At 38.5% G+C, this 26,805-nt stretch overlaps 1 protein-coding gene across 1 annotated transcript; it reads left to right on the forward strand.

The window, feature by feature from the left end:
- The first annotated feature begins 4,156 nt into the window (after positions 1-4,156).
- Positions 4,157-23,439, forward strand: LOC143886560 (aconitate hydratase, cytoplasmic-like). Its single transcript, XM_077390601.1, has 20 exons — positions 4,157-4,459; positions 4,796-4,900; positions 5,001-5,161; positions 5,271-5,363; positions 9,419-9,604; positions 9,781-9,942; positions 10,493-10,637; positions 10,795-10,937; positions 11,015-11,071; positions 11,185-11,264; positions 11,393-11,468; positions 14,938-15,123; positions 16,246-16,313; positions 16,408-16,526; positions 16,626-16,747; positions 20,589-20,687; positions 20,783-21,262; positions 21,498-21,596; positions 21,979-22,221; positions 22,951-23,439. The coding sequence occupies exons 1-20, from the start codon at positions 4,186-4,188 to the stop codon at positions 23,023-23,025; spliced, it is 2,973 nt and encodes a 990-aa protein (XP_077246716.1). The 5' UTR covers positions 4,157-4,185; the 3' UTR covers positions 23,026-23,439.
- Positions 23,440-26,805: the final 3,366 nt, after the last annotated feature.

Genomic DNA, 26,805 nt, shown 5'->3' on the forward strand with positions numbered 1-26,805 from the left:
CTCAAATGTCAAGCGAGTAATGAGTGGGATCGTTGCATGGATCCGACAGCCTATCCCGTAGGATACTTAGAACCCCATTGCAACCTCGCTCTATAGTCTTACTACGGTTGCACTTAGGTAAGTGGCCCCCACCGTGACATTACCCTGAAGATGACCGCTAGGTCATCCAAATACCCCTAATCACATCCTATGTATATGTCCTTCCTCCAATCCTCATTTACCAAACTGGGTCCTAGGGGTGGACACTTACTACCCTTGGGCCCACACAAGGTATGCCTTTCAATCTAAGTGCTTGGGCCTACAAATGCATTTGCAAATTCCTCTGAAAAATAAACAGTTGTTTTCGAAAGCCTTTTGATGGACACTTTATCAAATCATCTAGCCGGACATATTTTAGAGGTCCACGTTGAGACTGTAATTGTAAATAACTTTCGTCTGTAAAAGAAATGGAGGATTCCGTGTTGGGCATCCCTATTGACCTAGTGGGTTACTCTGTGTCCCAACAAACCTGAAAGTGATTATGAGGCCAGAACCACCATTGGGTAGACAAAGCCATAAAGCGGGCCCACAAACCAATATGACCCCTCATGTCTAAGGACATATCAAGGGTCTTTTATGGCATAATAGCCTAATCCTTATTCCTCGTCCACAAGATATTATGTAGCGAACTATTCAATGCAAAAGGCATTTGTTGCACCCGTTATGCATGCTTAGGGTCCACTACCATGCTTAGGGTCTACTACCATAGTGTCAAAGATAAATCATCCATATTCATGTATTGAACATTTTAGGTTTGCAAAGAGCTGGAATATCATATCTCCCTGCCCTTTTAGGATCTGTGAAACCATGGGCATGATATTCCTACGATGCTACCTAAGGAGAGACGTATGTCAAAGTAAAACAAGCATATCACAAGCTCCTTTATAGTACCCTATTATGAAATGAAATCCTTCTTAATAAATCAAGTTTTAATTCATCAATGACTGGCTTTTAGGGTATAAACTCCAACGCTATCATCTTTTTCACCGTCTAAAGTCCGGGGAGAAGTCTTCTGAATTTTTGTACGTCAAATCCTCCAAGGTCTATCCTTTTTCATCACGGAGACGGAGAGAGGAGTCATCATTTTGCTTGTAACGCATGAGTGCCAGGCTGGGCCGTGTCCCGGGGTCCGGGTTTGGGTTCGAGTTTGAGTTTGGGTAAATAAAAAATTTCTTTTTATTGAGAAAAATGGCTTTGATTTTTTTAATTAGTAATTACTAATTTTAATATAAAATCTAGTGGTTTTACATTCTTAAACAGTTTTTAACTGCGCCATTTAATATTGTTGACTTTTTTTTACTGTTCTGGTGCGATTCATGTCCTCCAAACAACCACAAGAAGTGAATGTTGGGAGAGATGTTTTATCTTCGAAAGGTCATATTCTTCTTTATAGAGGCGGAGAGTCCTAGCCCCCAAAGAATAGTCTCATACATTAACACAAAAAATACAGGAACTGATTTTTTCCGTCAGTTTTGGAGTATATTTTCTCGTCTTCTCTGATCCGTGCCTTAGGATAGCTCTAAGATGATTCAAAATGAACCAGTGAGCGAGCGCGCGTCTACTGGAGCTTGTGGGGCTGTTTTATCTTGGAGCGTCGATTAACGAATCCCAGCTGCATTATAAGGGGCGAATACAATTCTTAAGGAGAGTGACCAAGTGGCACAACTCAGCCCGTCTTCTTTCTTCCATCAACAATCAGCTTTCAAAGGGAATTTATCTTCACATCGATAAGTGCAATCTGACTTCTCGATTTTATTCTTATTCTGATTTTCCAACAGTATAAAAATTTTGGATTTGGACTAGCCAAATAATAGTTCGAATTGGCCATAGATCAATCCTTATTTCTATATTTTCCAATATGATTGATTTTTCCTTATTTTTTAGCCACTTCTAACCCTTTACTCATTCAATCCCTCTCTAGTCTCTCCTTCTCCAACCCACCCTATGCCTCTCTCACCACTATGAGAAACAAATTTTATCAAGGAAAAAGAAATTTCAAGGTTGCCAACACATGGCCTTAATGTATCAACTTTTCTACTTTGCCTTTATATTTTTTAAAATACAAAATTACACCTAGAAGTGGTAATACTCTAATATGCCATATTCCTCCCATTTTAACTCCTCCCTCTTGCTTGAAGTTAGTGACATTCTTAGGATTTTGTTGTTGCATATGTGTATATATATATATATATATATATATATATATATATATATATATATATATATATATATATATATATATATATAGAGAGAGAGAGAGAGAGAGAGAGAGAGAGAGAGAGAGAGAGAGAGAGAGAGAGAGAGAGAGAGAGAGATGCTCCTAACAATCTTCTCAAAAGATAGATGAAAAAAACCTTCATGGGGCCCACTCAACACGTATCCTGTAGTGATTCTTATTCGAATTAAGTAGGCCCCACAATGGTCAATGCAAATCACGTGTGTAAAATAGGCCAAATCTTCCTCTCCCATGCAAAGGACCCCTCCATGTGGCATGTGGCATGTGGCATGTGGCATGTAAGATTTTGTTCGGTTCCGATCTGCTTAGCAGCACTCAAAATTTTATATTTCATTCTATCTCGTTCGTATATAATAACTTTTATGTAAATAAACTATCCTTTCGATACATAAAGCAAAGCCCTCTCTACATTTTTTTAGGGTGAGTGGGTGTCTGTTAATCATATAATACATGATGAAAAGATATGGGTTGCCTGCGAGGTTTTCCAACTGCAATGCCCCAAATCAGTTATGAGTAAGTGCATTGCCCCAAATCAGCCCATTCACCTTTATGTGAACGGCTTAAATTAACATAGTTCAAAAACATGTTTTCTAATATCAGTCATTCACCAAAAAGTAAATGGGATGATTTCGGATGACACACTTTAGGGGTGCAACTAGGGTCGGTTAGGGTCGGGGGCCAACCTGAACCCGACCCGAGGAACCATTTACTCAACCTGACCCGAGTTCTAACCCGATGGGGTTCGAGCCGACCCAACCCGAGGAACCCTTTTTTTCAACCCGAACCTGACCCGAGTTTTTAAGCTTACTAAAATAAAAAATAATAATAAATGTTGGCTTTCACTCGGGTCGGGTTGTCCAAGCCTTCTACCTGAACCCTAACTTGACCCGAACTCAACCCGCCAACTCGACCTTTTTTTTTCGGGTTGAACCCGACCCCCCCTAACACAATTAGTGGCCGGTGGAAGTGAACTAGCTTCATTATTCAAAACGTCACACAGGTAAAATTTTAGGGGAGTGATAAATCGACTCCCCATGTGTCTTTCTCTCTCCTCTAGGTTAGAGAGAGAAAGAGGAGAGAGATAGACACATGGGGAGTCAATTTATCCATTTGGGGAGTCGATTTATCAGTGCCCAACTGATATTATATTAAAATGACGTCACTCCTTACCTGAGCATTTCCTCCGTAAAGCGGACCCTACCGGCGGCCAAAAAATCAATCTTCTCGGCGGAGTCGCACGCTCGCCACGCGCACCTCCTACCCTTCTCCTCGAGTCCTCTCCGTCTTTAAATCCCGTCCCCATCTCCCGATTTCTCGCATGTCGTTAAAAATGATAAAAAGTCAAAAGGGCGATATTTTTTCACCCCCTGTAGGATTATGCGCCCCTAATAACACTTGATTTGACGTCAAAAAGCCTTACAGTCTGCCACAATTCACGTGAAAAGGGCGAAAAAATCATTTCCCAAAGTAAATACCAAAAAACAGAAGACAGTCTCTCTCTTGCGAGTAAGTTAATTAAGGAAGATAATATTTTCACCCCCGTACAGTACGCATTCACCACCCTTGTAAACTGAACAGTGGACAACTTTGGCGCTTTTAGCCTTTTTGACGTCAAAATCTGTAAATCACGGTAACAGGGGGGCGAATGCGTTTTGCAGGAGGTGAAAATATCATCTCCCTTGGCGATATTTTTTCGCCTCACTGTAGGATTATGCGCTCCACTCTTAGCGTTGGTTTGCGTCAAAAAGCGTTAAAGTCTGCCTACAATTGACGTCAACAGTGGTGCGCATAATCCTACAGAGGGGCGAAAAAATATCCACTTTATTTTTTTGCCAAAAACAAAGCTTTGAAAAATCAACGATATACAGAAATACACAAGAGAAGACGAGAGATAGAGAGAGAGAGATACGATGTTTATTGCATCTGGCACTCTTATTAGAGCCTCCCGTCTTTCTCCTTACCTTCCTCTTTTCTCACTTTCTTCTTCTTCTAAACCCTATCCACTCTCTTTTCCTCCTCCTCCAAACCCTAACCCTAACCCTAACCCTAGATCTCCATTTTCTTCTCCTTCTTCTTCCTCCTCCCGTCATTTCTCCGACTTTCGATCTCCTCTTAGCCACCGCGCTCTTCTCAGATCCTCGGCTGCTGTAATCGAACGCTTTGAAAGGCGGATCGCCACCATGGGTGATTAAATCTTAAATCCTCTCTCTTTTTTCTCTTTCTATCTGTGTTTTTCTCTCGGTGATCTTTTATAGATGTATCTGATCTTAGATCTGATTTTCTTTTCTTTATTTTTGCTGGATTTCAAATACGTGAAGTGCTCAAATCAAATTAAACTCTATTCCTGATTATTCTGTCTTGATATCATTCATAAAGAACAGATTAAATCCAGAATCTACTTCTGGTACTCAATCTGATCGTAATATCATAATAATATGTAGAAATTGGATCATTTATAAATTAATCTGTTCATAGATCTGATATTCCTTTTTTTTTTTTCCATTTTTTGCTGGATTTCAGCTACTCGGAATGCTTACGAGAGCATCTTGACACCTCTTTCGAAGCCAGGCGGTGGTGAATTTGGGAAGTACTACAGCTTGCCTGCTCTCAATGATCCAAGGATCGGTAAGCATTTTTGTTGTTGTTGATTTAGAGTGGATTGATGGATTTTTGAAATTTGAAAGTTCTGCTTTTGATTTTTCTTTGATGATTTGTTGTTTTTTAGACAAGCTCCCTTATTCGATTAAGATCCTGCTCGAATCGGCAATCCGAAACTGTGATGAATTCCAAGTAACGGCGAAAGATGTTGAGAAGATCATTGATTGGGAGAATACTTCTCCGAAACAAGTCGAGATTCCATTCAAGCCGGCTCGGGTGCTCCTCCAGGTAATTAGATACAAGACAAGATGTTTTTTTTTTTAATTCTTAGATAATTTTGTTCTTTTTTTCCCTTTTTGGAATTGTGTTGTGAATTTGTGCTGTTTTCTGTTGTTAGGATTTTACTGGTGTTCCAGCTGTTGTCGATCTTGCGTGTATGCGAGATGCTATGAACAGACTTGGCAGTGATTCAAACAAGATTAATCCATTGGTATGCAGAATTCTTGGTTTATGTTTGTTCCATTCTGTTAAAAATGTTATTTTGTACATGTTCATTCATTTATTCATGCATAAGGAATTCCTGTGCATGTGTATAGATATTTCAGACACGCCTTTTCGTACATCTTATACACGTGTGCTCTTTTTCTGTGTAAATACAGTCGTCCCCATATGTATGTATTTGTAAAATTATAATTATAATTATAATTAATCTTGCTTTAGTTTATTTGTATGTTGCATTCCTTGCTATGCCAATAGCATGGACTTTAATGAACATTTAAAATTACATGTCCACCATAATACCTGAGAAGAATACCTGCGAAGAACGCCTATTCTTCTCAGGTATTTCATGTGGCCTACATGCTTTTACCCTGTTAGTTTGGTAAGCTATTCCCCTTCCCCTTGCAACTAGAGAGCTACTACATAGTCCACACTCAGAAGTGGTTGTTGAAAATTCAGTTTCACTCCTGTGACAGTAGGATTTCATTAGATCTAAAAAGTTTCTTTTTAGTTTTATTTGTCTTTACTAGCATTTATGAAGGTAAAATTACTAGGAGCTACGTTTAGTGGCAGGTCTGCTCAAGCTAAGTGTAAATTGCTTATCATTGTCGGTTGAATGATCTAACCAACATTTTATCTCAAGCATTGTATGTTTGTTATATCATCCATCAGCTCTTGAGTGATCTTGTGTTGTGGACTTTTACTTCCTTTCTCTTTATAGTGCAATTTTTTGACATGATTATTTGTGTTTTTCAGAAGATATTTCTATCATATTAGAAAATAAGCAGTAACACATCTCTTTAGTATTACATGTTGTCTACCAATATTGAGATTGAATAGTTTTTGTTTTTTTATCACCTTTGTGCTCAAATTTTCCTTATTCTTTGTTTGCACAAGAAAGATTTTTTATGGCGTACTTCAAGTACCAATCTATTTTTGCATGAGATGATTAAGTATATTGAGAAAGCTCCTTTAGCTGAGCTACTCTGGAGACTAAAACACTCCCCAATTTGTTGTTCTCTTATGTATTGGAAGAAAAGGAAATTATAAGAAAATTTCCATTAGCCATCCTTTGAGGATTTTGAATTAGCACCACCCCAATAAGATTCTGGTTGAATCATCTAAAAATTTTACATTCTTATAATATAATGTTGGTGAATATTACTTCAGTTTTTTATACTAGATTTTACATGTATTAATTTGATCGCTATTAGTTACTATATTTACATAAATATATCATACAGGTTGCTTCTGATGTACGTCTGTCCTGCCTTCTTGGCCTGTTACTCGCATGCTCTCTATTTGCTCACATTCTACCCTTTCCTTTTTTGTTATATAATTCTCTGTATGTTTTCATTTTTTGATTCTTGAGACTAGGTTGATCTTGGTGTTGTAGCTCTTGCTCTTAATAAAAATTCTTATCATTAAAAAAAAGAAAAATAAAGGATAAGAAAAGAGAGGAATTGATTGGATCAAGCTCTACACTAATCTGTAGTCTCTGACAGCAAAAGCATGAAAAAAGCCCTCAGTAAACAGTGTTAGGAATAGTGTTTGAACTTTGAATAATAAGATCTTCTCTTCCAAACATATAACATCATACATACGAAGTTTGTAAAGATACGAGTCCTAATTATAAATCTTACTTTAGGCCAGTTCCCTATTCTAGCAAAACTTTCTAAACTCGATTCCCTGCAACTAAAGAAGTCTGATTATAATAACTTGCTAATTGAGAAACACATTTTTTTTTTCTAAACATGAATCTTCTAATATCCCTAAAAAGGTTTTCAAACTTTCCAAAAGATATCCAAAAATAATACAAACCCATCCCACTTTCAATTTTCTCCTCAATTGGGTGCTTGTAGGAACTTTTAGGCCCACCCAACTGGTATCAATTCCTTTCGATCGCAGAAAACTGGTCGAGTATAATTCCTTGAATGCTTTCATCCTTCTTTCATCTAACTCCAAACATGAACTTTAGTATTGTGAATATTCATTGCATCATATTAAGCACTGTTTAAAATCTTCCTGATTCAAATCATTCACTCACACGAGTCGACTCAGTTTTGGCCCTACCGAGTCAATAGAAAACTCCATTGACTCTCTTAAGTCGATAAAAAAACTAGCTTTGCCAATCGTTCAGCAAAAAATAGAAACTTCTCTAACCTATTGGGATCTTGAAATAAAAAGCAGAAAGATATAACAAGAGATTTATTTATTTATTATTCAAGTTTTATTTACTATTCATGTTTTCTTAGGTGGGACCCACCAAAACCAACTTGCTCTCACTTCTAACTTCAATTAAAAGTCCCCAAAATTTCCTTAAAATTATAACAATGCCCAATGCCAAGTTTCAGCCTAAACACAGACCTGATTGCATCTACAACTCAATTTAGAAAGAAAAACTGATTATTCACATTTTTCAAATGAGATCCAACTTAGAACCCACTGAAACTGACCCCAAAAACTTTACCATAAATCCCCATAAATAAGAATGAGCAAGCCCCTGAAGCTTTCTCTAGAGCATTATTACCTTCAATTTCATGTTTGAAGGATCTAGTGTTTTGCGCCGCATCTAAAACAGTCAAAGAACTTCAAACCAGTGTTTCAAAACAAGGCCGGCGAGGATCCTAGTCAACTAGGCACGACGTGGTCAAGTACTAGATTGACGCGGCTGAGTACTCGGTTGACGTGGTCATAACTCAGGAGAGTCAAAGGAGTTTTTATTGACTTTGTAAGGCAAAATGCGGAACGCGGCCAAGGCAAAATGGAGTCGACTCGGGGGAGTCCACGATAGTGCGGTGGAGTTTTGAAACTATGCTTTAAACTAGCACATACTCAAAATCCTATTGGACTCTCCTGTAATTCACTCAAATCATGATAGATAAAAAAAAGTGCCTCATTTTGGTTGCAAGTATCCCTCCTCTTCTTTAGGCCGTCAGCGTAATGTCATGCTGACATCTTCACTATGGATTGCTGTTACTGTTTTTCGCCCCTTTTTCTGCAGTAGCCTTTTATGGGGATTGGACTTTTGAACGTTCATGCAGTTGGTGTCTGGCTCCACAGGAATTGCATCACAAGGCCCCTCAAATCCTCCACATCGCATATTATTCGACTGTTTTTACTGTGCAACCTCTACCTGGTACATTTCCTTGTTGATAATCACGTCCGAGGTAGAGGTTGGGTTGGAAAATGAGGAAGTCAATAATTGGTTTGGGGCTTACAATCAGTTGTTAAAATCTAAAACGAACAGGGCCTAAGAGAACTTCCCTAACCATGGACAATTGAAAATCAGTGAGAAACTTAGGTCATATTTATGACTATGAGGAAGGATCTCTGGCATATGAATTGAATTCTCCAAGAGGACCTTCATAGACTAAGCTCACCTCTCCCAGCACCGCATGGATGGCATATGAACTGAATTCTCCAAGAGGACCTTCATAGACTGAGTTCACCTCTCCCAGCACCGCATGGATGACCCCAACAAAACCAGTTGCCATTGGGTAGCTTTATTGTTCCCATCAAGATTCACTTTAATGCTTAGACAGATTACTGGCCAATATGAGGCCAGTAATCTATGGAATGTGTCCTGGTTGGATAAGGCAGAAGAAAGGAAGACTCCTCTTAGCAAGGTCATGCTGCAATTTCCGCATTGTAGAGAATCTTATAGATGATCAGACTAGAGGTCTCATCTTATCTGAACAATCTGCAGGCAAGTTCCTTCATATCCCATGAAGAATACAAAAGGATGCTCAGCCATTAGAAGGACTTTTAGCTCCAATTGCGAATTGCAAAGTTTGTAGGACTTGTGGTCTGTTCTAAACATTTGTGTTGTGATTGCCCATTCTGGGAATTGGAATCCGTTTAGTTTCTGTGCTCTAGCTTCTAACCTGCATCTTTAGAAGGCAATAAAAACATAGTTTGCATGCACCCATAAACTGGAAGCTAATATTATGTTCAATATAATTTTATCTACGATGTAGGGTCTCTTTCTTTCATACCCTCCTTTCTTTTAGTTAAATTTGGGACTACAAATGTTGTGTGGTGCAGGTCCCTGTGGATCTTGTCATTGATCATTCAGTGCAGGTTGATGTGGCAAGATCAGAAAATGCAGTGCAGGCAAATATGGAACTTGAATTCCATAGGAACAAAGAAAGATTTGGCTTTCTGAAGTGGGGTTCCAATGCATTCCGTAACATGCTCGTTGTACCTCCTGGATCTGGGATTGTTCACCAGGTAATAGGATTATTTAATTTTGAGAAGAGTGGATCTAATGATGCTTTGAATTCATTGTTTGGCTAGATTGTGATTATTTATTTTTTTCGTTTGATTGCATAGCGTCAAGATGTTGTTCTTTTCTTTCTGTAATTGCTATATTGGGAAGGGAAGTTATGATATCTTTTGATTTCCAGGTCAACCTAGAATATCTTGGCCGTGTTGTGTTTAACACCGGGGGCTTGCTTTACCCTGATAGCGTGGTTGGCACTGATTCACACACAACTATGATAGATGGTTTGGGTGTTGCTGGCTGGGGAGTTGGTGGAATAGAAGCAGAAGCTGCCATGCTTGGTCAGGTAAACAGGTTTGCATGTGGAACTTTATTTTTATAAAGCACCTTAAAATCCTTCTTTTTTAGTTCCCAAGCTGCATTCTGGTTAAAATGCTATTCTGAGAATGTGCCACATATAGCCCATGGTTATTTTTTTTTTATATTAGTACATATTGTTATTAAAAAATGTTAATAATGAAGCACTTTTTATCCTATTTCAAAAAAAAAAAATGACGCACTCTTTACTTACCGACATTTGTGTCTTGAATGTTTTGAGTCTCAAATAGCATCTGTGTGCGCATGTGGGTGTGTTCATAACTTCATATGCATTCTTATTGCTGGAAACATGTGAACGCATCATTCTTTTCTTTTTCTTTTTTTACCTAGTGTAAATTGCAGATTTCAGCTTAGTAAGTGCATGTTGCCATCTGTGAATTATGTGCCGCAAGTTGGCAGTACTGCTTTTTGAGTGCTCGGGAGAGCTTTGTGTTTGTTTGTTTATGCATTCTTCTTTCACTTGTCAAGATACTGAGAGCTGTTGTTGTTGTTCTTTCTTTTTTGTAATTTGTGTACAGCCAATGAGTATGGTGCTGCCTGGAGTGGTTGGGTTCAAATTGTCAGGAAAACTGAATAACGGAGTGACAGCTACGGATTTGGTTTTGACAGTAACCCAAATTCTTCGGAAACATGGGGTTGTTGGAAAATTTGTGGAGTTTTATGGTATACCCTCAATGGAAGATATTTCTGGTTTCTTTGTGTTCAAAATGTATCCTACTTGAGGCTAATCAGAACATTTGATTAACATTTTTGGTGTTTAAAGCTGTTCATTCTGTTTCTCTACCGAGAATCAGACTCATGATTTTATAATTGGATACAGGTGAAGGCATGAGCGAACTTTCATTGGCTGACCGTGCTACTATTGCAAACATGTCTCCCGAATATGGAGCAACCATGGGTTTCTTTCCCGTGGATCATGTTACTCTCCAATACTTGAAACTGACAGGCAGAAGTGATGACACAGTGAGTCATTGGCCCTATGCAAATTCTGTTTCAAGCAATGATAGTTTCATATTAACTAATTTTTCATCAACAATTAGGTGGCTATGATAGAGTCGTATCTGCGAGCCAATAAGATGTTTGTGGACTACAGTGAGGTAAAATTGTACTTCGTAGTGATGTTTAATCAACAGTTCAACAGTTCACAAGTTTCCAATGAGTGCATTCACAGATATGGGTTTCTGACTGAGACTTCAATGCTTGAACTCAGCCCCAGATAGAACGGGTGTACTCATCTTATCTACAATTGAATCTTGAGGATGTTGAACCTTGTGTCTCAGGGCCTAAGAGGTAAGAATTTCCGAAAAAATGTTTGGGCTCGCATGCTGTTCCTTTCTGTGAAACCATGAGTTCATTTCATGTACCCATTTCCCTCTCTAGTTTTTATTCAATTTCTGATGAGAAATGTATGCCTGCAGGCCACATGATCGTGTTCCCTTGAAAGAAATGAAAGTGGATTGGCATTCTTGCTTAGACAACAAAGTTGGATTCAAGGTGAGCTGAATAAATCCGGTTCCCTTATATTTTAGTAGGGCTGTTATCAAATGTCTCCAGATTGAAGTGGTCCCTATGAGGGGTATTTTTTGTGTTCGTACTTTTTCTCAAACTGTTTTTTGACTTATTTCATAAGGCCTGTAAGTTCATGCTACTCTTATTTATTTTGTATGCATATATAGATATTTTGGCCAGATTGTTGGTGGATGTTGTAGTCGTCCCTATGATGGGTATTTTGGTTTTCAGAGTTTTTCGTAAACTGTTATTTCTATGATGGGTATTTATTTCTACATGATTGTGTTCATCATGGCAAAACAGACAAAGACTCATCCTGACTGTCATCCCCAAAGCTTTCCATCTCTTCCTGGAGCCTGGAGATAGATCTTTTAATAGCCTCTGTAGTTCTCTCATTACGCCTTTTTGTTGGCTTAGCTTTAGTTTTCAGTCTTGCTGGTCCTGAGTGAGATTTAATTCGTTTGATGTAGTAGCTCTGTTAAACCTAAGTGGCAGGCACCTATTTACTATTGTCAACTAATGAAGGAAAATCGAGAGTGGACAGATCGATGTTCTGTTTGACGGGGGTAAAGGGGATACGCGATAGAAGAGCTTCCAAAAAAGGTCCAAGGAATGCTAATTTGAAGATCCTATTCTCGATGAATTACATAATGAGCTTTCATTAATGAGAGATTTACAATAGTGGTGGTCTCATACTTAGTGCAACACTTATAATGAAGCAGCCTATACTCTAAAGCTAGACGGACAGCGAAGAATTAAGGAGACTAATGAGTTGTTATTCAAGAGATAAATTCGTGAAAGTTGCAGCCAATGCGCATTTCCAACACTCCAAATAAGAATGGTTTGAGATGTATGCATGTGTACAAAGTCTCATTGTCACCTCTCAAAAAAAAAAAAAAAAAAAAACAAAGTTAATAAGAATTTTTATTAAGATAAAATCAAGTATATATATATTTTATTCCTTGTTTGGATGATATATGGAATCTTCTATTTGTTTCTCCATTTTACTCCAAAATTAGCTTGAGAAGTGGGGTGTCATTAATTGCTCATGAAGTTGGGAGATGAGTGGAAGACGCGTGATTACAGGTGGATTATATGAGTGGCTTCTCATATCACTCAGATCATCAAATGCGCCAAGTACATTCACAAGCATGATGATTCTTTAATCACTTTTTGAGAAATTTGTTGTTTATTTTGAAGATATTCGTTTTTGGTGATAACAGAACAATGATTCATTAAAAAAAAGATGCTAAAGCAACTAACAAAAATAGAAATAGCAACTAGAAGCTATTACCATGGTTTTGAATTTCCACAAAACTGCCACAAACAACCAAAACAGTTATGTTTCCATCCCCCACTGAAACGCATACCAAAACCGAAATGCATACTGAAACCAAAATCTCAAGTGTATTAGTGGTGTATATAAGTATGTGTTGCAAAATTATATTTATCTGAATTACATGTGAAATGTGAGGTATGCATTATGTATGAATATTTATATGAATTACACGTGAAATGTGGCACGCACCGAATTATTAGACATTCGTGACAACTCATTTCACATTTGGGTTTGCCACTTTTGGAATATTATTATAATATGAAGAGACAGTCAAGATAATGTCTAGCATTTCCAAGGTATAAATCATTAGGTGCACAGGCCAGAGATAATCCTGTGGCCCAATTAATTACATTCTTTGAATCTCCTTCCACAATTAACGTACTGGACAATTCATCCTTGAAAATGTGCAAACCAGCTTGGAGGGCCCTCACCACTTCCTCATTAGAATCCGATATGCCTAATGGGACCCGAGAAAGCTTTTGCTGTGTATTTCAAAGCATCACTAGACACACCACCAATTCTAACCTATGTCACAAATGTCTTTCTCGGGAATTTCTCGGACAGGGAAAATCTCGGGATATATTAATTTTTATTATTTTTTTCTGGTTTATATCGGGAAATAAACGGTAAAAATAAAATTATTTAAAAATATATAAAAATATTAAATTTAAGAAAAAAATAGAAAATAAAAATATCGTAAAAATATTGGGATGATATCGCGATCTTATCGGGATATTTTATGATAAAAATGAAAATATCGCTATATTTAGAAAATCTCGGGATTAGTTTTGGGATTTTGTCGTTTTATCAAAATCTCGCTATAAAAACGCTATATTTTGAAAATATCGGAGATATTTGTGACATAGATTAACCTCCGGATTACCACGAGAACTTCCATCGAAGCTGAGCTTGATGGAATTAGGAGGGAAGGGCACCGAGTGACTTCCACTCTAGCCTTTTGGAATCTTGCTCGTCACAGCTTGTTTCCAATTCCTTAGAACATCAACTCGATATCGTAAAAAACACTCCGCAGAACTTGCCTAACAAATTATTGATATTTCTATATCCTTAATGAATCTTCCTATTCACTTATCTTTTTCTTTCAAAATTCTGAAGTCTCTTTCATTCTAAATATGCCAAAGGATTGCATAAGAGGTAACCTTCCAAAGAACTTTGCCAATCGCAATCTTCTTCTTCGGGTGATGGAGATTCTTTTCTAGGAGAATCTCTATATTAATTTAAAGAGATGTATGATCATCATACCAAGTTTATCGATCTTGCGTAAGTGGTGTTTTTTGAAAAGGTGAAAGTTGATCAGGAGAACTGAGGTCGACTTTGAAGCTAAGTCACAAATATCGTTCTCGGGAATTTCTCAGCAAGGGAAAATCTCGGGATACATTAATTTTATTTTTATGTTTTCTGGTTTATACCGGAAAAAACGATAAAAATAAAATTATTTAAAAACATATAAAAATAAAAAAAATAAAAATGTGTAGAATTATCGTAAAATTATCATGATGGTATCATGATATTATTGCGGTAAATGAAAATATCAATATATTTTTTAAATTCTTGGGATTATTTCGGGAATTTGTCGTTTTATCAAAATATATCAAAATATCACGATAAAATCACCATTTTTTGAAAATATCGGAGATATTTGTGACAGTTTTGAAGTGACCTACACCTGCTACAGTGGGTGATTGGCAAGGCAACATTTTTTTATGGTTTTTATTTTTTGATTGGTAAATTGGATTTTAAATTGTATTTACTCAAATACTGGACATGTGCTTTTGTGAATCGCTGTTGATGTTTATGTTTCCATCTTAGTTATTTATAGCCTGATATATATTTTCAATCCAACTTACATCTTGTAATGTGCCGTTTCTTCTCCACAATCATCCCCACTTTTTCCTTATAATTCTTCCTTTTTTTTGGATTCAGTTACCAGTTGTACTATTTATCAACTTCAAATCTGTTTACAAACTAATTTACAGGCCCTGAGCCTGAATTAAACCAGTTGATTTTATTGAAAACCTAGCTAAATAGTGTTGTAAATAAAGATGCTTCATTGCTAATATTCTTGTGATGCGGTGCTTCCTTAATGACATACAGGGATTTGCTGTACCAAAAGAAACTCAAAATAAAGTTGCAGAGTTCTCATTCCATGGGAAATCAGCACAAATTAAACATGGTGACGTTGTCATAGCAGCCATCACTAGTTGCACAAACACCTCGAATCCTAGTGTGATGCTTGGAGCTGCTCTGGTGGCAAAGAAGGCCTGTGAACTTGGTCTGGAGGTAAGAGTCTTTTTCTTCTTCTAATTATTTGAGCATCGAGTTTACCCTTTCTTTATGCTTGGAAGGGATCCAATTCAGCTGACCTAATTTAAGATCCAAATATTGCTATGTCTCAGTAAGCTTTCTCCAGATGAGACAAATACCCTGGTGCTCAATGCTCACAAATCTGGAAATATACTGGCATGCATTCATTTGGCAGCTCAGTTTAAGAGCAATAGCAGAAATTTCATCTTCATTTTTCAAAAAAAAGAAGGAATTTCATCATCATGTCTGAATTCTGCAGTAGTGTGACTGGCATCTCTAGTGCATCCAATGGGAAAGCAAATCCTTTATTGTGTTTGGGTCTGTGAAATGCCAATGTTGAATGTTGTGTTAAAATAGATTGATTCTAAACAGCCTTGTGATCTGTGAACCAACCAGTTACTCCAAAAGTTTAAGCTGTTGGAGATGGAGTTATTTAATCTTTTATACTTTAACACTGCCCCTCACGTGTGGCCCCTCTTTTTTAGGGTTGGCCTACACGTGGCACATGTGGCCCCTCTTTTGGTTTTGGCCATTGCATGTGGATTTTTACTATCAAGGAAGTTTGAACTAAGGACCTTTTGCTCTGATACCATGTGAAACAACCAGTTAGTTGGAGAAGGTGATATTAAATCTTTTATACTTTAACATGATCAATGGAGTTGGGTGCCAAGACCTGTTCTTTTTTGTCCCAACTCCCGAGAACCAGAATTTATGCACCTTTCTTTCAGACTCGCTAATTCAAGTCACACGGCACCACCAGCTTTTGCATCTCACACTTTCCTTTGTGCAGAAATGCACAAACACATCTATACCAGTATGGACTTATTGATAACGGACAGCTGTGTGCTTACATCTTTAGGAAATATCACTATGTTTCTCTTGCTTTTTCTATAGTGTGAAAACTGTTCATTTAAATGCCCAGGAACAGGTCTTGTCAATTTGAAGCGTCATAGCTTGGATTGTGAATTAAGAGAAAATCTTTTGTTAAGGTTGTAGTCTGTTTCACAAAGTAACATGAGTATGTTAAAAAACACCAACCAGAGCAAAGCAACTGTCTTTATGCCCTTTTACTTATAGCTTTGGGTCATCTTTTGCCAGGTGAAGCCATGGATTAAGACAAGTCTCGCTCCAGGTTCTGGAGTTGTTACCAAATATTTAGAGAAGAGGTATTATTATAGAGGTCTATAAGAGCCTGGCATTTAGTCGACTTATAAAGTCTTCTTTTGTAACATAGCTCTAACTTGGGTCTTGCCATTGCAGTGGCCTGCAGAAGTATTTGAATCACCTGGGCTTTCACATTGTTGGGTATGGATGCACCACATGCATTGGAAATTCCGGAGATCTTGATGAAGCCGTAGCTTCAGCAATTTCTGAAAATGGTGATTTTCTAATTTAACCATTATTTATGTCCACTTCTGTACTTCCTTACAAATTCTCCCGGTGTATCGCAATTCTGAAAAATTTTGGTGTATTTTCAGATGTAGTTGCTGCAGCTGTGTTGTCTGGTAATCGGAATTTTGAGGGACGTGTTCATCCCTTAACGAGAGCAAATTATCTTGCATCCCCTCCCCTTGTGGTTGCCTATGCTCTTGCTGGCACGGTATGTGGCTAGAAACGTTTTTTTTTGGAATGGCAATGTAGCTAGCAATGTTATTATATTTTTGTTTGCTGGTTCTTTGATTTGAAAGCGGTACTGCTACAAAGAGAGTCTAGTTTTTTGGAAATATGATGTTGCGTCACACCGAACAAAAGCGGGTAAAGAATGACTTAGTTTCATCCTGTACGAGTCCCCGCTAGAGTGTCATGTCTAAAAATTGCTGAAAACTCACTTCAAATTTAGTTTTATCTTGATAAAAGTTTTGTTTTTTTGGTTGAAGATAACAATTTATTGAAACCCAAGAGAAAGGTACAACGGTAGCATGGGGTGACAGGGTGTCCCAAGCAAAAACACATCAGACACAAAACTAGAGTCCTAAGCTCTACGTTGTTTCCCCCTTTAGTTCTGTACTAAACACCACAAACTCCGCTTCTTCTCAATTCCATCATTTGCTAATGAATCTGCCTTATCATTTGCTGAACGCAACATATGTTGAAATTTAGAATTGATTATCTGTGCTATATCTCTGGATTGATGGAAGTCTATGGCTTTAGTTTAAGCATCAGGCCAACTGGGACGGAGAATGACGGTGCGAAACTTCTTTACACACAGGCGGGATAGTTCCCCTGGTGTACTCTGTTTGGGCAACTTGATAGGAAGGAGAGCCTGCAGCTATGGATACGACATTGAAAGCTTGAAAAACCTACCTTGACATCATTGAGGCACGCTACTTTGTATACGAGGCGCTCCAAACCTTGGAGATAAATAGGGATTGTTGTAGGAAAAACCTCATCCTACTCGGTAATGGGAAGAAGATAGGCAACTCGAGTCGCTCGTCACCTCGAAACAATCATAAGTCATATGGGTCTGGTAGTGAAAGTGAGTGGCAATCTCTCGGTCGAAGGACCTTGTGGAATGGGTGGCGAGAAGGTCGAAAAACTGAGGGTTATAACCCTGATAATATCCCGCTCTATTATGGATCTGAAAGCGAAGGCGAGCGACATGCTTTTGAGCAAAGAACCTCGGCGAGGGGAAAAGGAGTCGCTAGGGGTGTGCCTGGGTTTAAGCCACAAAAGCGAACGCCAAAGTTTCCTATGGAGGATTTGAATGCTCCAGTTGTGGTTACTACAACTTCGGTGGTAGAAGTCAATTCAGAAGATGCATTATGAAGATCAGGAAAGGCCTCACTATGAAGGAGCGTGTTGGTGGAGATCTCCCTAAAATTTTGAAATTAGTTGATGATGCCAATGAAACTCATAGCAAAATCCCGGAACTATGTGTTTCTGGTAAAGAGATTGAGGAACATGAGAGATTCCTCAGGTCGTGCTTGGTGGGGTGTATGAAAATTAGGAGCTGGAAGATGGAAGAGGTTTGGGAATGGGCCAAGAAATCGTGGGGAATGCCTAACCTCCAACAATCTATGTCAATTAGTACCAAAGAACTTCTATTCCAGTTTGAATCGGAAAAACAAGCAAGTGAATTGCTCTATCGGGGAGGTGAGGCCATGGTAAATTGCCTTACCTCTCTGCAACCATGGCACCCGGCTTTTAATACTGGGGCTAAACCCATTTGGATAAGATTCTATGACATTCCACTTCATGCATGGACATCCTCAACTATTGAATCTCTCGGTATGTTTTTTGGTCAGGTCTTGCAAATTAAGATGCATGGACACCATGATCATTGTTTGGCCTTTGCTTCTGCAAAAGTCCTAACTCCAAAGTGGAAATGTTTGAGTCCATTTATTAATTTGAGGATGAGAACAGATGTTATTTAATAAATGTGAAGAGTAGCTTGGATGAAGAGGCTATTAATGGTGGTTTGAATATTAATGATACTCTCTGCTTGGATGACATATCTGACCATGCAAAAAGGGGTAAATCCACCTCCGTAGTATTGATATCGGAGGGGAGGATAGTCTCCAGCGAGGGTTGTTAAGGAAAAACACCGGCCAAGGGGAGCAGGGAGCTTAAGGCTCTTAAGAAATTGGGGTTCCTTGGCCTTTTGCCGTAAATGTTTTTTGGGTTTTGATATGTTTTGTTTGGCATTTTTTGTTTTTTCCGGAGAATGGTGCAGGTTTTTTCCTTTTTGATGGTTGAAGAGGCGTGTTGTGAAGGTTTGATTGTGGAGGTGGATGCGAACTGAGATTATTGGAATGTGCTCAAGGGACCTTGGGTCCTTCGCTGCTCGAGAATTCTGTACTTTATTTAGGGTTAAAGGACATATGATATGGGTTGCTTTAAAAAAAAAGTTTTTTTATTCTCTTTGTGCTTCCGGAGGAAGCTTCAAGTGATTAATGATGGTTTTTTACTAGAATCTTGTTTTCTGGGTTTTCATCTGATATGTTGAAGGGGATGAATTGTACTGATATCCAAGAGGTGCTTGAGGAACCTTGGTTCTTCGCTTCTCGAGATTTGTCTTGCCCTTGGATAGATAGTCTACGGTTGTATTGAAGGTATGAGGTTCTAAATATCAGTGGGTATGGTTTGTTGATGATAAAAGTCTCGTATGGTGCTGACAGTTGGTTTCTTGGGGTATTGGGGGATGTTGTAATTCTATGCTTCATTCTGGAGGTGCAGGGTGGGTTACCAATGAAGTTTTTAAGGAACTTCCTGATGATGTTCTTTCTCCTTTTTGTTGCTTTTTGGCCGTTGGAGCGTACTCCTCTCGCTGTTCATGATGTATGTAATGGGGTGGGACTACTTGTCCCCAATCTTTGTACATCTTGTTGTTATTATGAATATATATGTCAATTTTCAACAAAAAAAAATTATGCGTGCTATATCTCGAATTTCAGCAATTATCCCTGCTAGTTTCCTAGGGCCATTTGCTTTATTTGATGCCCACCCTAAAACATTTGCCGAGTCTCCTTCGATGATAAAAGTTGCAGCTTAATTTTAAACTACTGATTGCTTTCCCCAGTGTCTTTTTGTGTGGTAGTGGAAACTTGATAATATGCTCCTAAAACTGCATATCTACATACTAGTATGCCACTGAACAATTGTATACACGTACATTTAGAGTTTATAGTTATTGCCAATGCCACATGTCCACCACTTCTCCTAGAGGGTCAAGCGGACAAGTCAACCTGTGCATCCACAGCACAGTCACCATCTGAACTTGATGAACTTCTATTGCTTTGTGATACTACTTTCAAAATTCAAGTACGATAGGTGGATAGGCAAGGCGGCAGTGCAGAATTCATTTTTATATCGTCAATTTCTTTTTCCTCACCAATGATAACACAGCCATTGAAGGAAATTTATGAAAGAATGCTAAACAGATGAGCTGGATGCGAGTGTAAATGACCAACAACTTCCATTTTTGAGAAACTACAGATAATTAAAATATGCGTGTAATTGTGTACAGTTTCACATAAGTGGAGCAGCACATCTGTACGTTGGGCAACAAAGCAATAAAGGTCAGTGGGCTACTGCTTTTGGGACGTTGGATTTGCTTCCCACACCCTTTCTGTCGTCAGTTTTCCATATCTTTTGGTTGAAATGAGGAATACATTAGTTTTGGAATAAAAAAGGTTATTTTTTCCTGGATAGTTGTCTTCAAATGCTTGATTATTCTCCTTGGCACCAGTGTCCCATTCATAAGTATCAATTGGCTTGATAGTGCTGTTGTTAAATGCATAACAGCTTTGGATTGTCTACTTACACTTTATTGTCATTATTGCCACTAGTTTGAAAAATTTTAGTCTACTTGTGGATCATCCTAACTCTCATTTGAAACTCAAAATACACTAGTATTAAGTGAAAGAAATATAACTCTTTGTACTTGATCTTAACCAGGCTTCTTTCAGCTGTCAGTATTAGCTCACCTTAGCATCCTGCAGGTTGACATTGATTTTAATACGGAGCCAATAGGCACCGGAAAGGATGGGAAGAAGATATTTTTCAGGGATATTTGGCCGACCAACGAAGAAATAGCAGATGTGAGCTATTCCAACATTAGTTTTCCTCTGATCTTATTATAGTTATGATAATATCGATTGAACTTTCACATCCTTTCCCCTCTTGGCTGTTCCAGGTTGTGCAATCTAGTGTTCTGCCAGACATGTTTAAGGCTACATATGAAGCAATTACAAAAGGAAATCCCATGTGGAATCAGTTACCCGTGCCATCTGGCACTCTCTACACCTGGGACCCGACTTCGACCTACATACACGAGCCGCCCTATTTTAAGGACATGACAATGAGCCCACCTGGTCCACATGGAGTGAAGGATGCATACTGCCTCCTCAACTTTGGGGATAGTATTACAACTGATCACATCTCACCTGCTGGGAGCATCAACAAAGACAGTCCTGCGGCCAAATTCCTCATGGAACGTGGTGTTGATAGGAAAGATTTCAATTCTTATGGGAGCCGCCGTGGTAATGATGAGGTGATGGCTCGGGGAACTTTCGCCAATATTCGTATTGTGAACAAGCTGTTGAAGGGAGAAGTTGGGCCTAAAACAATCCACATTCCCACTGGGGAGAAACTATCCGTGTTTGATGCTGCCACGGTAACATCCCTACACTGAACTTTTCTCCATTCTCTTGCAGTAAAACAAAAGAAATGATACCTGAACTCGAAGTTTTTTAACAAGTTTCTCATGATTTTGGATGGTGTTTTTAAAATTTTTGAACCTACCCCTTTGAAGTACTCCTAATTGCTTGGAATAGATGCCTGTTTGGTTTTAATTTGAGGATAATTATTGTTGCTATAAATCTTGTGTTTTATTTTATTTCTCTAAACAGAGGTACAAGAGTGAGGGACATGACACCATTATCTTGGCTGGTGCTGAGTATGGAAGTGGAAGCTCTCGCGACTGGGCTGCTAAGGGGCCAATGTTGCAGGTATATGAACTCTTCATGTCTTGTTTGGTTCTCTTCCTGTCTTCATTTTGCCTTATCATTGATGATTATTTGTGATCTATGCCACAAATATCGTTCTCGGGAATTTCTCAGCAAGGGAAAATCTCAGGATATATTTATTTTATTTTATTTTTTCGGGTTTATATCATGGAAAAACGATAAAAATAAATTATTAAAAAGTAAATAAATAAATAATATCGTAAAAATATCATGATATTATTGCGGCAAATGAAAATATCGCTATATTTTTTAAATTCTCGTGATTATTTTGGAAATTTGTCATTTTTTCAAAATATCGTGACAAAATCGCTTTTTGAAAATATTGGAGATATTTGTGACATGGTTTGTGATGCTTGGACCTCAGGGTGTTAAAGCAGTGATTGCGAAGAGCTTTGAGCGGATTCACCGGAGTAATCTGGTGGGTATGGGCATTATTCCACTGTGCTTCAAGCCCGGGGAAGATGCAGACACTCTTGGATTGACCGGCCATGAACGTTTCACAATCGATCTCCCACCAAGCGTAAGCGAGATCAGACCCGGCCAGGATGTCACTGTTGTGACTGACACCGGCAAGTCATTTACATGTATTGCCCGCTTTGACACAGAGGTAAAAGAAATAAACACTACCCGTTTTTTTGTTATTTAAGGAGATTTTATATTGTGTAAGCCTGTGTAGTCCAGTATTTTTTCAAAAGGCGCTCTACATGCCACACTATAGAATGATCCAAACTGTCCATTTGATGGGCCACAACGTAAATAGGTTGTGCCCAAACAATCATTTCCATAGGATGATCCTAGTTTTATATGGTGTCAGCCCGTGTAGTCCAGTATTTTTCAAAAAGTACTTTACATGCCACAACATAGTATGATCCAAACCGTCCATTTGATGGGCCACAACGTAAATAAGATATGCCCAAACAATCATTTCGATCATCCTATAGGGCACAACCTATTTATGTTGTGGTCCAACCAATGGACAATTTTTATTATTAAAAAAAAAATGGATGGTTTGGATCATCCTATGCTATGACCCGTACAACATTTTGAAAAATACTGACATGTTTTTGAGGTAGGCATTTGAGTTCATTAGTAACTAATTTACATGGATTCTTCCAAACCGGCGAAGAACCGATGTCCTATGATACTTCATGGATTCATTGTGACACTTCTATATCTATTATTTTTCTGAATACTACTACTAATATAAATTTATAGTTAGCACAGGTTTTGATTTTATAAAAAAAAAAAAAATGTCGGCACAGGTTTTGATTTTATCCATGGTAATAATAATAAACAAAGAAAGCATAGATTCATAACAATATTACTGATTTTCCAGGTGGAGTTGGCATATTTCGATCATGGAGGCATATTGCCGTATGTCATTAGGAATCTGATCAACGACAAGCATTAGATCAACTGGATTATGATTCAGACAAAGGTGAGTTTTGTAGTAAACTTTTTGTATGACATTTTTTGTTTCCTGCTCCGAATAATTGGATTCATGTTAGGTGTGTGTGCGCGCGCGCCCGCGCGCACGTACGGGACACGTAGTTTGTATTTTTGGGTACTGGCCCTATTTTGGAACATCCCTCAAAATGTAAGTGCATGAATAAGAGGGGGAACATGGAGAGGAAAAATTCGCTAATGGGTGTTGATATTTGGGTGATCAATGTTTAAGGGTGACATGATAGCTGGGTGTGGCTTTTATAAATGCGGCGTATATTTGAACATCTGAGCCTCACATAAGGATTTTTTAGGTAATTTTATGGCACTTGTGAACAAAACTGATCTTCCAATATGAACACGTTTTCCTTATTGTGTTTTATTTCAGAGCAAGCATTGAAAAATACTCTATGTTGTCTAAATAGTGTTTGATTTGGTGAAGTTGAGAAGAGGGATTCACGCGTAATGCCGAGAGTTTTTATTTTTATTTTGTTTCATTACTAGTGTATCAATTACAGTTAATTTGCGGCACTTGTGAACTTTATTTACACGACAGCGCCGAGAAGAATGCTGAAAAGACTAGCTGTTTTGCTTTTTTACACCACCAATGTGGGCACGCGATTGGGTCCGTTGATTTAACTAGCGAAATCTGAAGACGGGCACATCTACGATCAGGATCATTTAGACTCCAGCTCCATGCCAAGTAGAGATTTCATTCTACTAGATTAATTGATCAAGATTTGGTCACAGTTGAAACCCTAGAACTAGAAACTTATTTATGATCAATCTTGAAGTTAGAATCACCCATCAACAGTGGGAATTCTTAACATCCAGGGAATACTAGCCCTAAGTAAGGGATAATTAGTTGCCCCTCTAGCTCAAGAGATAAATTCTTCGGCTAATAGTATCCAAAATAAACCTTGTAATCTGGAGGGAATTAGAATGTAGATTTCTCAGTGTTTGGCCAAAGCTGTGAGCCTATTGGTGGCATGGCAGCTTAGTTACTAGTGTCTTAATAGTAAGTGTTTATTATGTTCCTAATCGAATGGTCCATCGACGGCCAGCAAAGAATCCATTGACAGAAAAATTTATATAATTGAACAAAGCCATTGGGGCACCTGAGAAAAGAGCTTTTATTTTATATGAAATTTATGAAAGGGTGATGATATTTTGACCCCCCCCCCCCCCCCCCCGGAGTACTTGCACACCTCCTTATAACGTGATTTGACATAAAGTTGTCCACTTTTGAACGAGGTCAACACAAGTAATCATCCACGGTGCCATGGCCTTGCGCCCACGGTCTTTGCAACCGACCATCATTGCCATGGAAAGTGCCGGGGCGCCAACACTAGCAAGCCATCATCTGCCGTGCTATGGCTTTGCACCCATGGTCTCCACAACCGAGCATCTGTGGGGGCGTGCACGTAATGCAGGGGGGTGAAAATATCTTCTCGCTTTATGAAAACTCGATATTTGAAGGGAGGTAAATTAAGGCGTGCACGTAATGCAGGGGGGTGAAAATATCTTCTCGCTTTATGAAAACTCGATATTTGAAGGGAGGTAAATTAAACCGGGTTGCAAGTTTTCAATTTAATATGGTTACTTTGTATTAGATTTCAAGATGTAGATCAATTTGGATAAGTTTCCGGTTCTGCAATCCAACTCTACTCCCAGGGGCACTTCAAGTATGCATGAATTTGCAGTATTGCTTCCCTTTGTCCATGAGAAAAATACAGAGTGGGATGGTTACAACACTTTCCTATGGGACATGAATCTTGAAAAGGTAGTGTGAAAAAGACCCTATTGCCCTTCTTGACACCATCAGAGCCTAAAAAGCCTCTTCAGATTTTGTGGAAGATAGTACACGTTATTAAGGAAACCCTATTATTAAGCACCCTCACGTTGTGGCCGTGTTATCAAAATCCCACGCCAACGTTATCAAAGTATTTCGGCCAACATCTTAGAATAAATTTTTAAAGGATCTTCAGAAACGGCAACGTTATTAAGAATATGACAGCAACGTTCCTTGCCTATCGTTGCCAACTAACGGAAACCTTAAACTCAAAAATGGCAACGTTATTAAGAATATACCGGCAACGTTTTTGGCCCATCGAACGGAACCTTAAACTCGAAAACGGCAACGTTATTAAGAATATACCGTCAACGCTCCTCGGCCCATCATTGCCAACGAACGAAAACCTTAAACTCAGAAACGACAACGTTATTAAGAACATACCGGCAACATTGCTCGGCCGGTAGTTGCCAAAACCTTAAACTCAGAAATGACAACGCTATTAATAATATACCGGCAATGTTCATCGGCCCGTCGTTGCCAACGAACGGAAACCTTAAACTCAGCTACGAAAACGTTATTAAGAATATACTGGCAACGTTCCTCGGCCGGACGGCAACGTTATTCTCTAGTCGACCCGTACTTTTAAATAACTTGAACCCAATCAAAGAGAATGAATGACGTGTGCTATCTTCCATAAAATCCGAGGAGGCTTTTTAGGCTCAGTAGGGTATTTTTCCCACCACCTTTTGAAGATTCGTACTTGTTACATTGATAAGACAAAAGGTGCCCTTATGGCATAGAAAAGTCCTGGAATTATCCAATTTCCGTATTTTTCTCCTTGTCCATGTACACCAACAGAAAATATATTGGGGCCTACATTATTGGGTGATCCAAACCACCCATCCATGGGGTCCTGACCATAGTTTTAAATACCGGACCGACACCGAAATGGCTTATAACCGAAACAGTACTGTGTGTCGCCGAAATTTTCGGCCAAAATTTAGCCGACACTGACAGAAACATAGAGAAACCAATGCAGATTGCATGAGTTTTTTGAAATTTGGCCTAAGTTAGTGAGAAATGATCCTTTGGACGAAATTTGGGTGAAAGTCTCATGGGTTGTCATAAGACTCATAACTTAGCTCGTGGTTTTAAAGGTTTTAAAGAAACCATGTGGTTTTGATCAAAAGCTGCCCAAAAAACAAATCAGCATAGGCCATAGGGAAGAGATAGGGAGAAACAAAAGAGCATATTTTCCTAGATATGGAATGCCCTATATTAACCATCCTTCACTTGACCGAAATCATACCCCAGTTTTTTATTTCAAGATCTCTCTTTCCATTTAGTAGTTGCTTTCATCCAACCAATTTCAATATTTTTTCCTCAAGGCAGTGATAAATCGACCCCCATATAGGGCAGTGCTTAGAGAGAGAGAGACATGGGGGTCGATTTATCACTGCCCTTCCCTTATTACAAGTAAATATATGCTTTTTTTCCTTCTTTCCTTCTATTTAGTGGTTGCCTTGTGTGATGTAAGTGTTGAGCAACCTTAACACTTAGGAAATTGTTAGCCAATTTTGGGAAAAGCCATTTCGCAGCTGGCTTTTGCATGTGAGAACAGCCACACAGGTTGGGTTTTTGGCAGATTCATTTAATTCATCTGGGCTGTGAAAGTTTTCTGCGAAATTGATCCCCCTTATTTAAGGATATGCTAGGCAATTTAGCAGAAAGCCATTTGCCTTCTGCATGTGAGAGTAACCTCAGAGGCCTACTTTTTTTACAAATTTTGTCTTATTCATTTAATTCAGCTGAGGTGGCTGTTTTCTCATGCAAAAGTCATCCGCTAAATTGCCTAGGATCTCGCAGAAAGCAGCGATATAGGAACAGATTAAATGAATAAGACAAAATTTGTTCCTATGTGGGTGGTCTCTCATGCAACAGCCGATGGTCCCT

This window comes from Tasmannia lanceolata, unplaced genomic scaffold (assembly GCF_043159265.1).
Source record: "Tasmannia lanceolata isolate RefF3 unplaced genomic scaffold, GAP_Taslan_0.1 ptg000011l, whole genome shotgun sequence".
Lineage (NCBI taxonomy): Eukaryota > Viridiplantae > Streptophyta > Magnoliopsida > Canellales > Winteraceae > Tasmannia > Tasmannia lanceolata.

Excerpts from the sequence above, each read along its gene's own strand:
- LOC143886560 (XM_077390601.1), top strand. The coding sequence starts at position 4,186 with ATGTTTATTGCATCTGGCACTCTTATTAGAGCCTCCCGTCTTTCTCCT. Across the intron at positions 5,162-5,270 it reads CGGCTCGGGTGCTCCTCCAG|GATTTTACTGGTGTTCCAGC; the intron begins GTAATTAGATAC and ends TTCTGTTGTTAG. Across the intron at positions 16,748-20,588 it reads CCTATGCTCTTGCTGGCACG|GTTGACATTGATTTTAATAC; the intron begins GTATGTGGCTAG and ends AGCATCCTGCAG.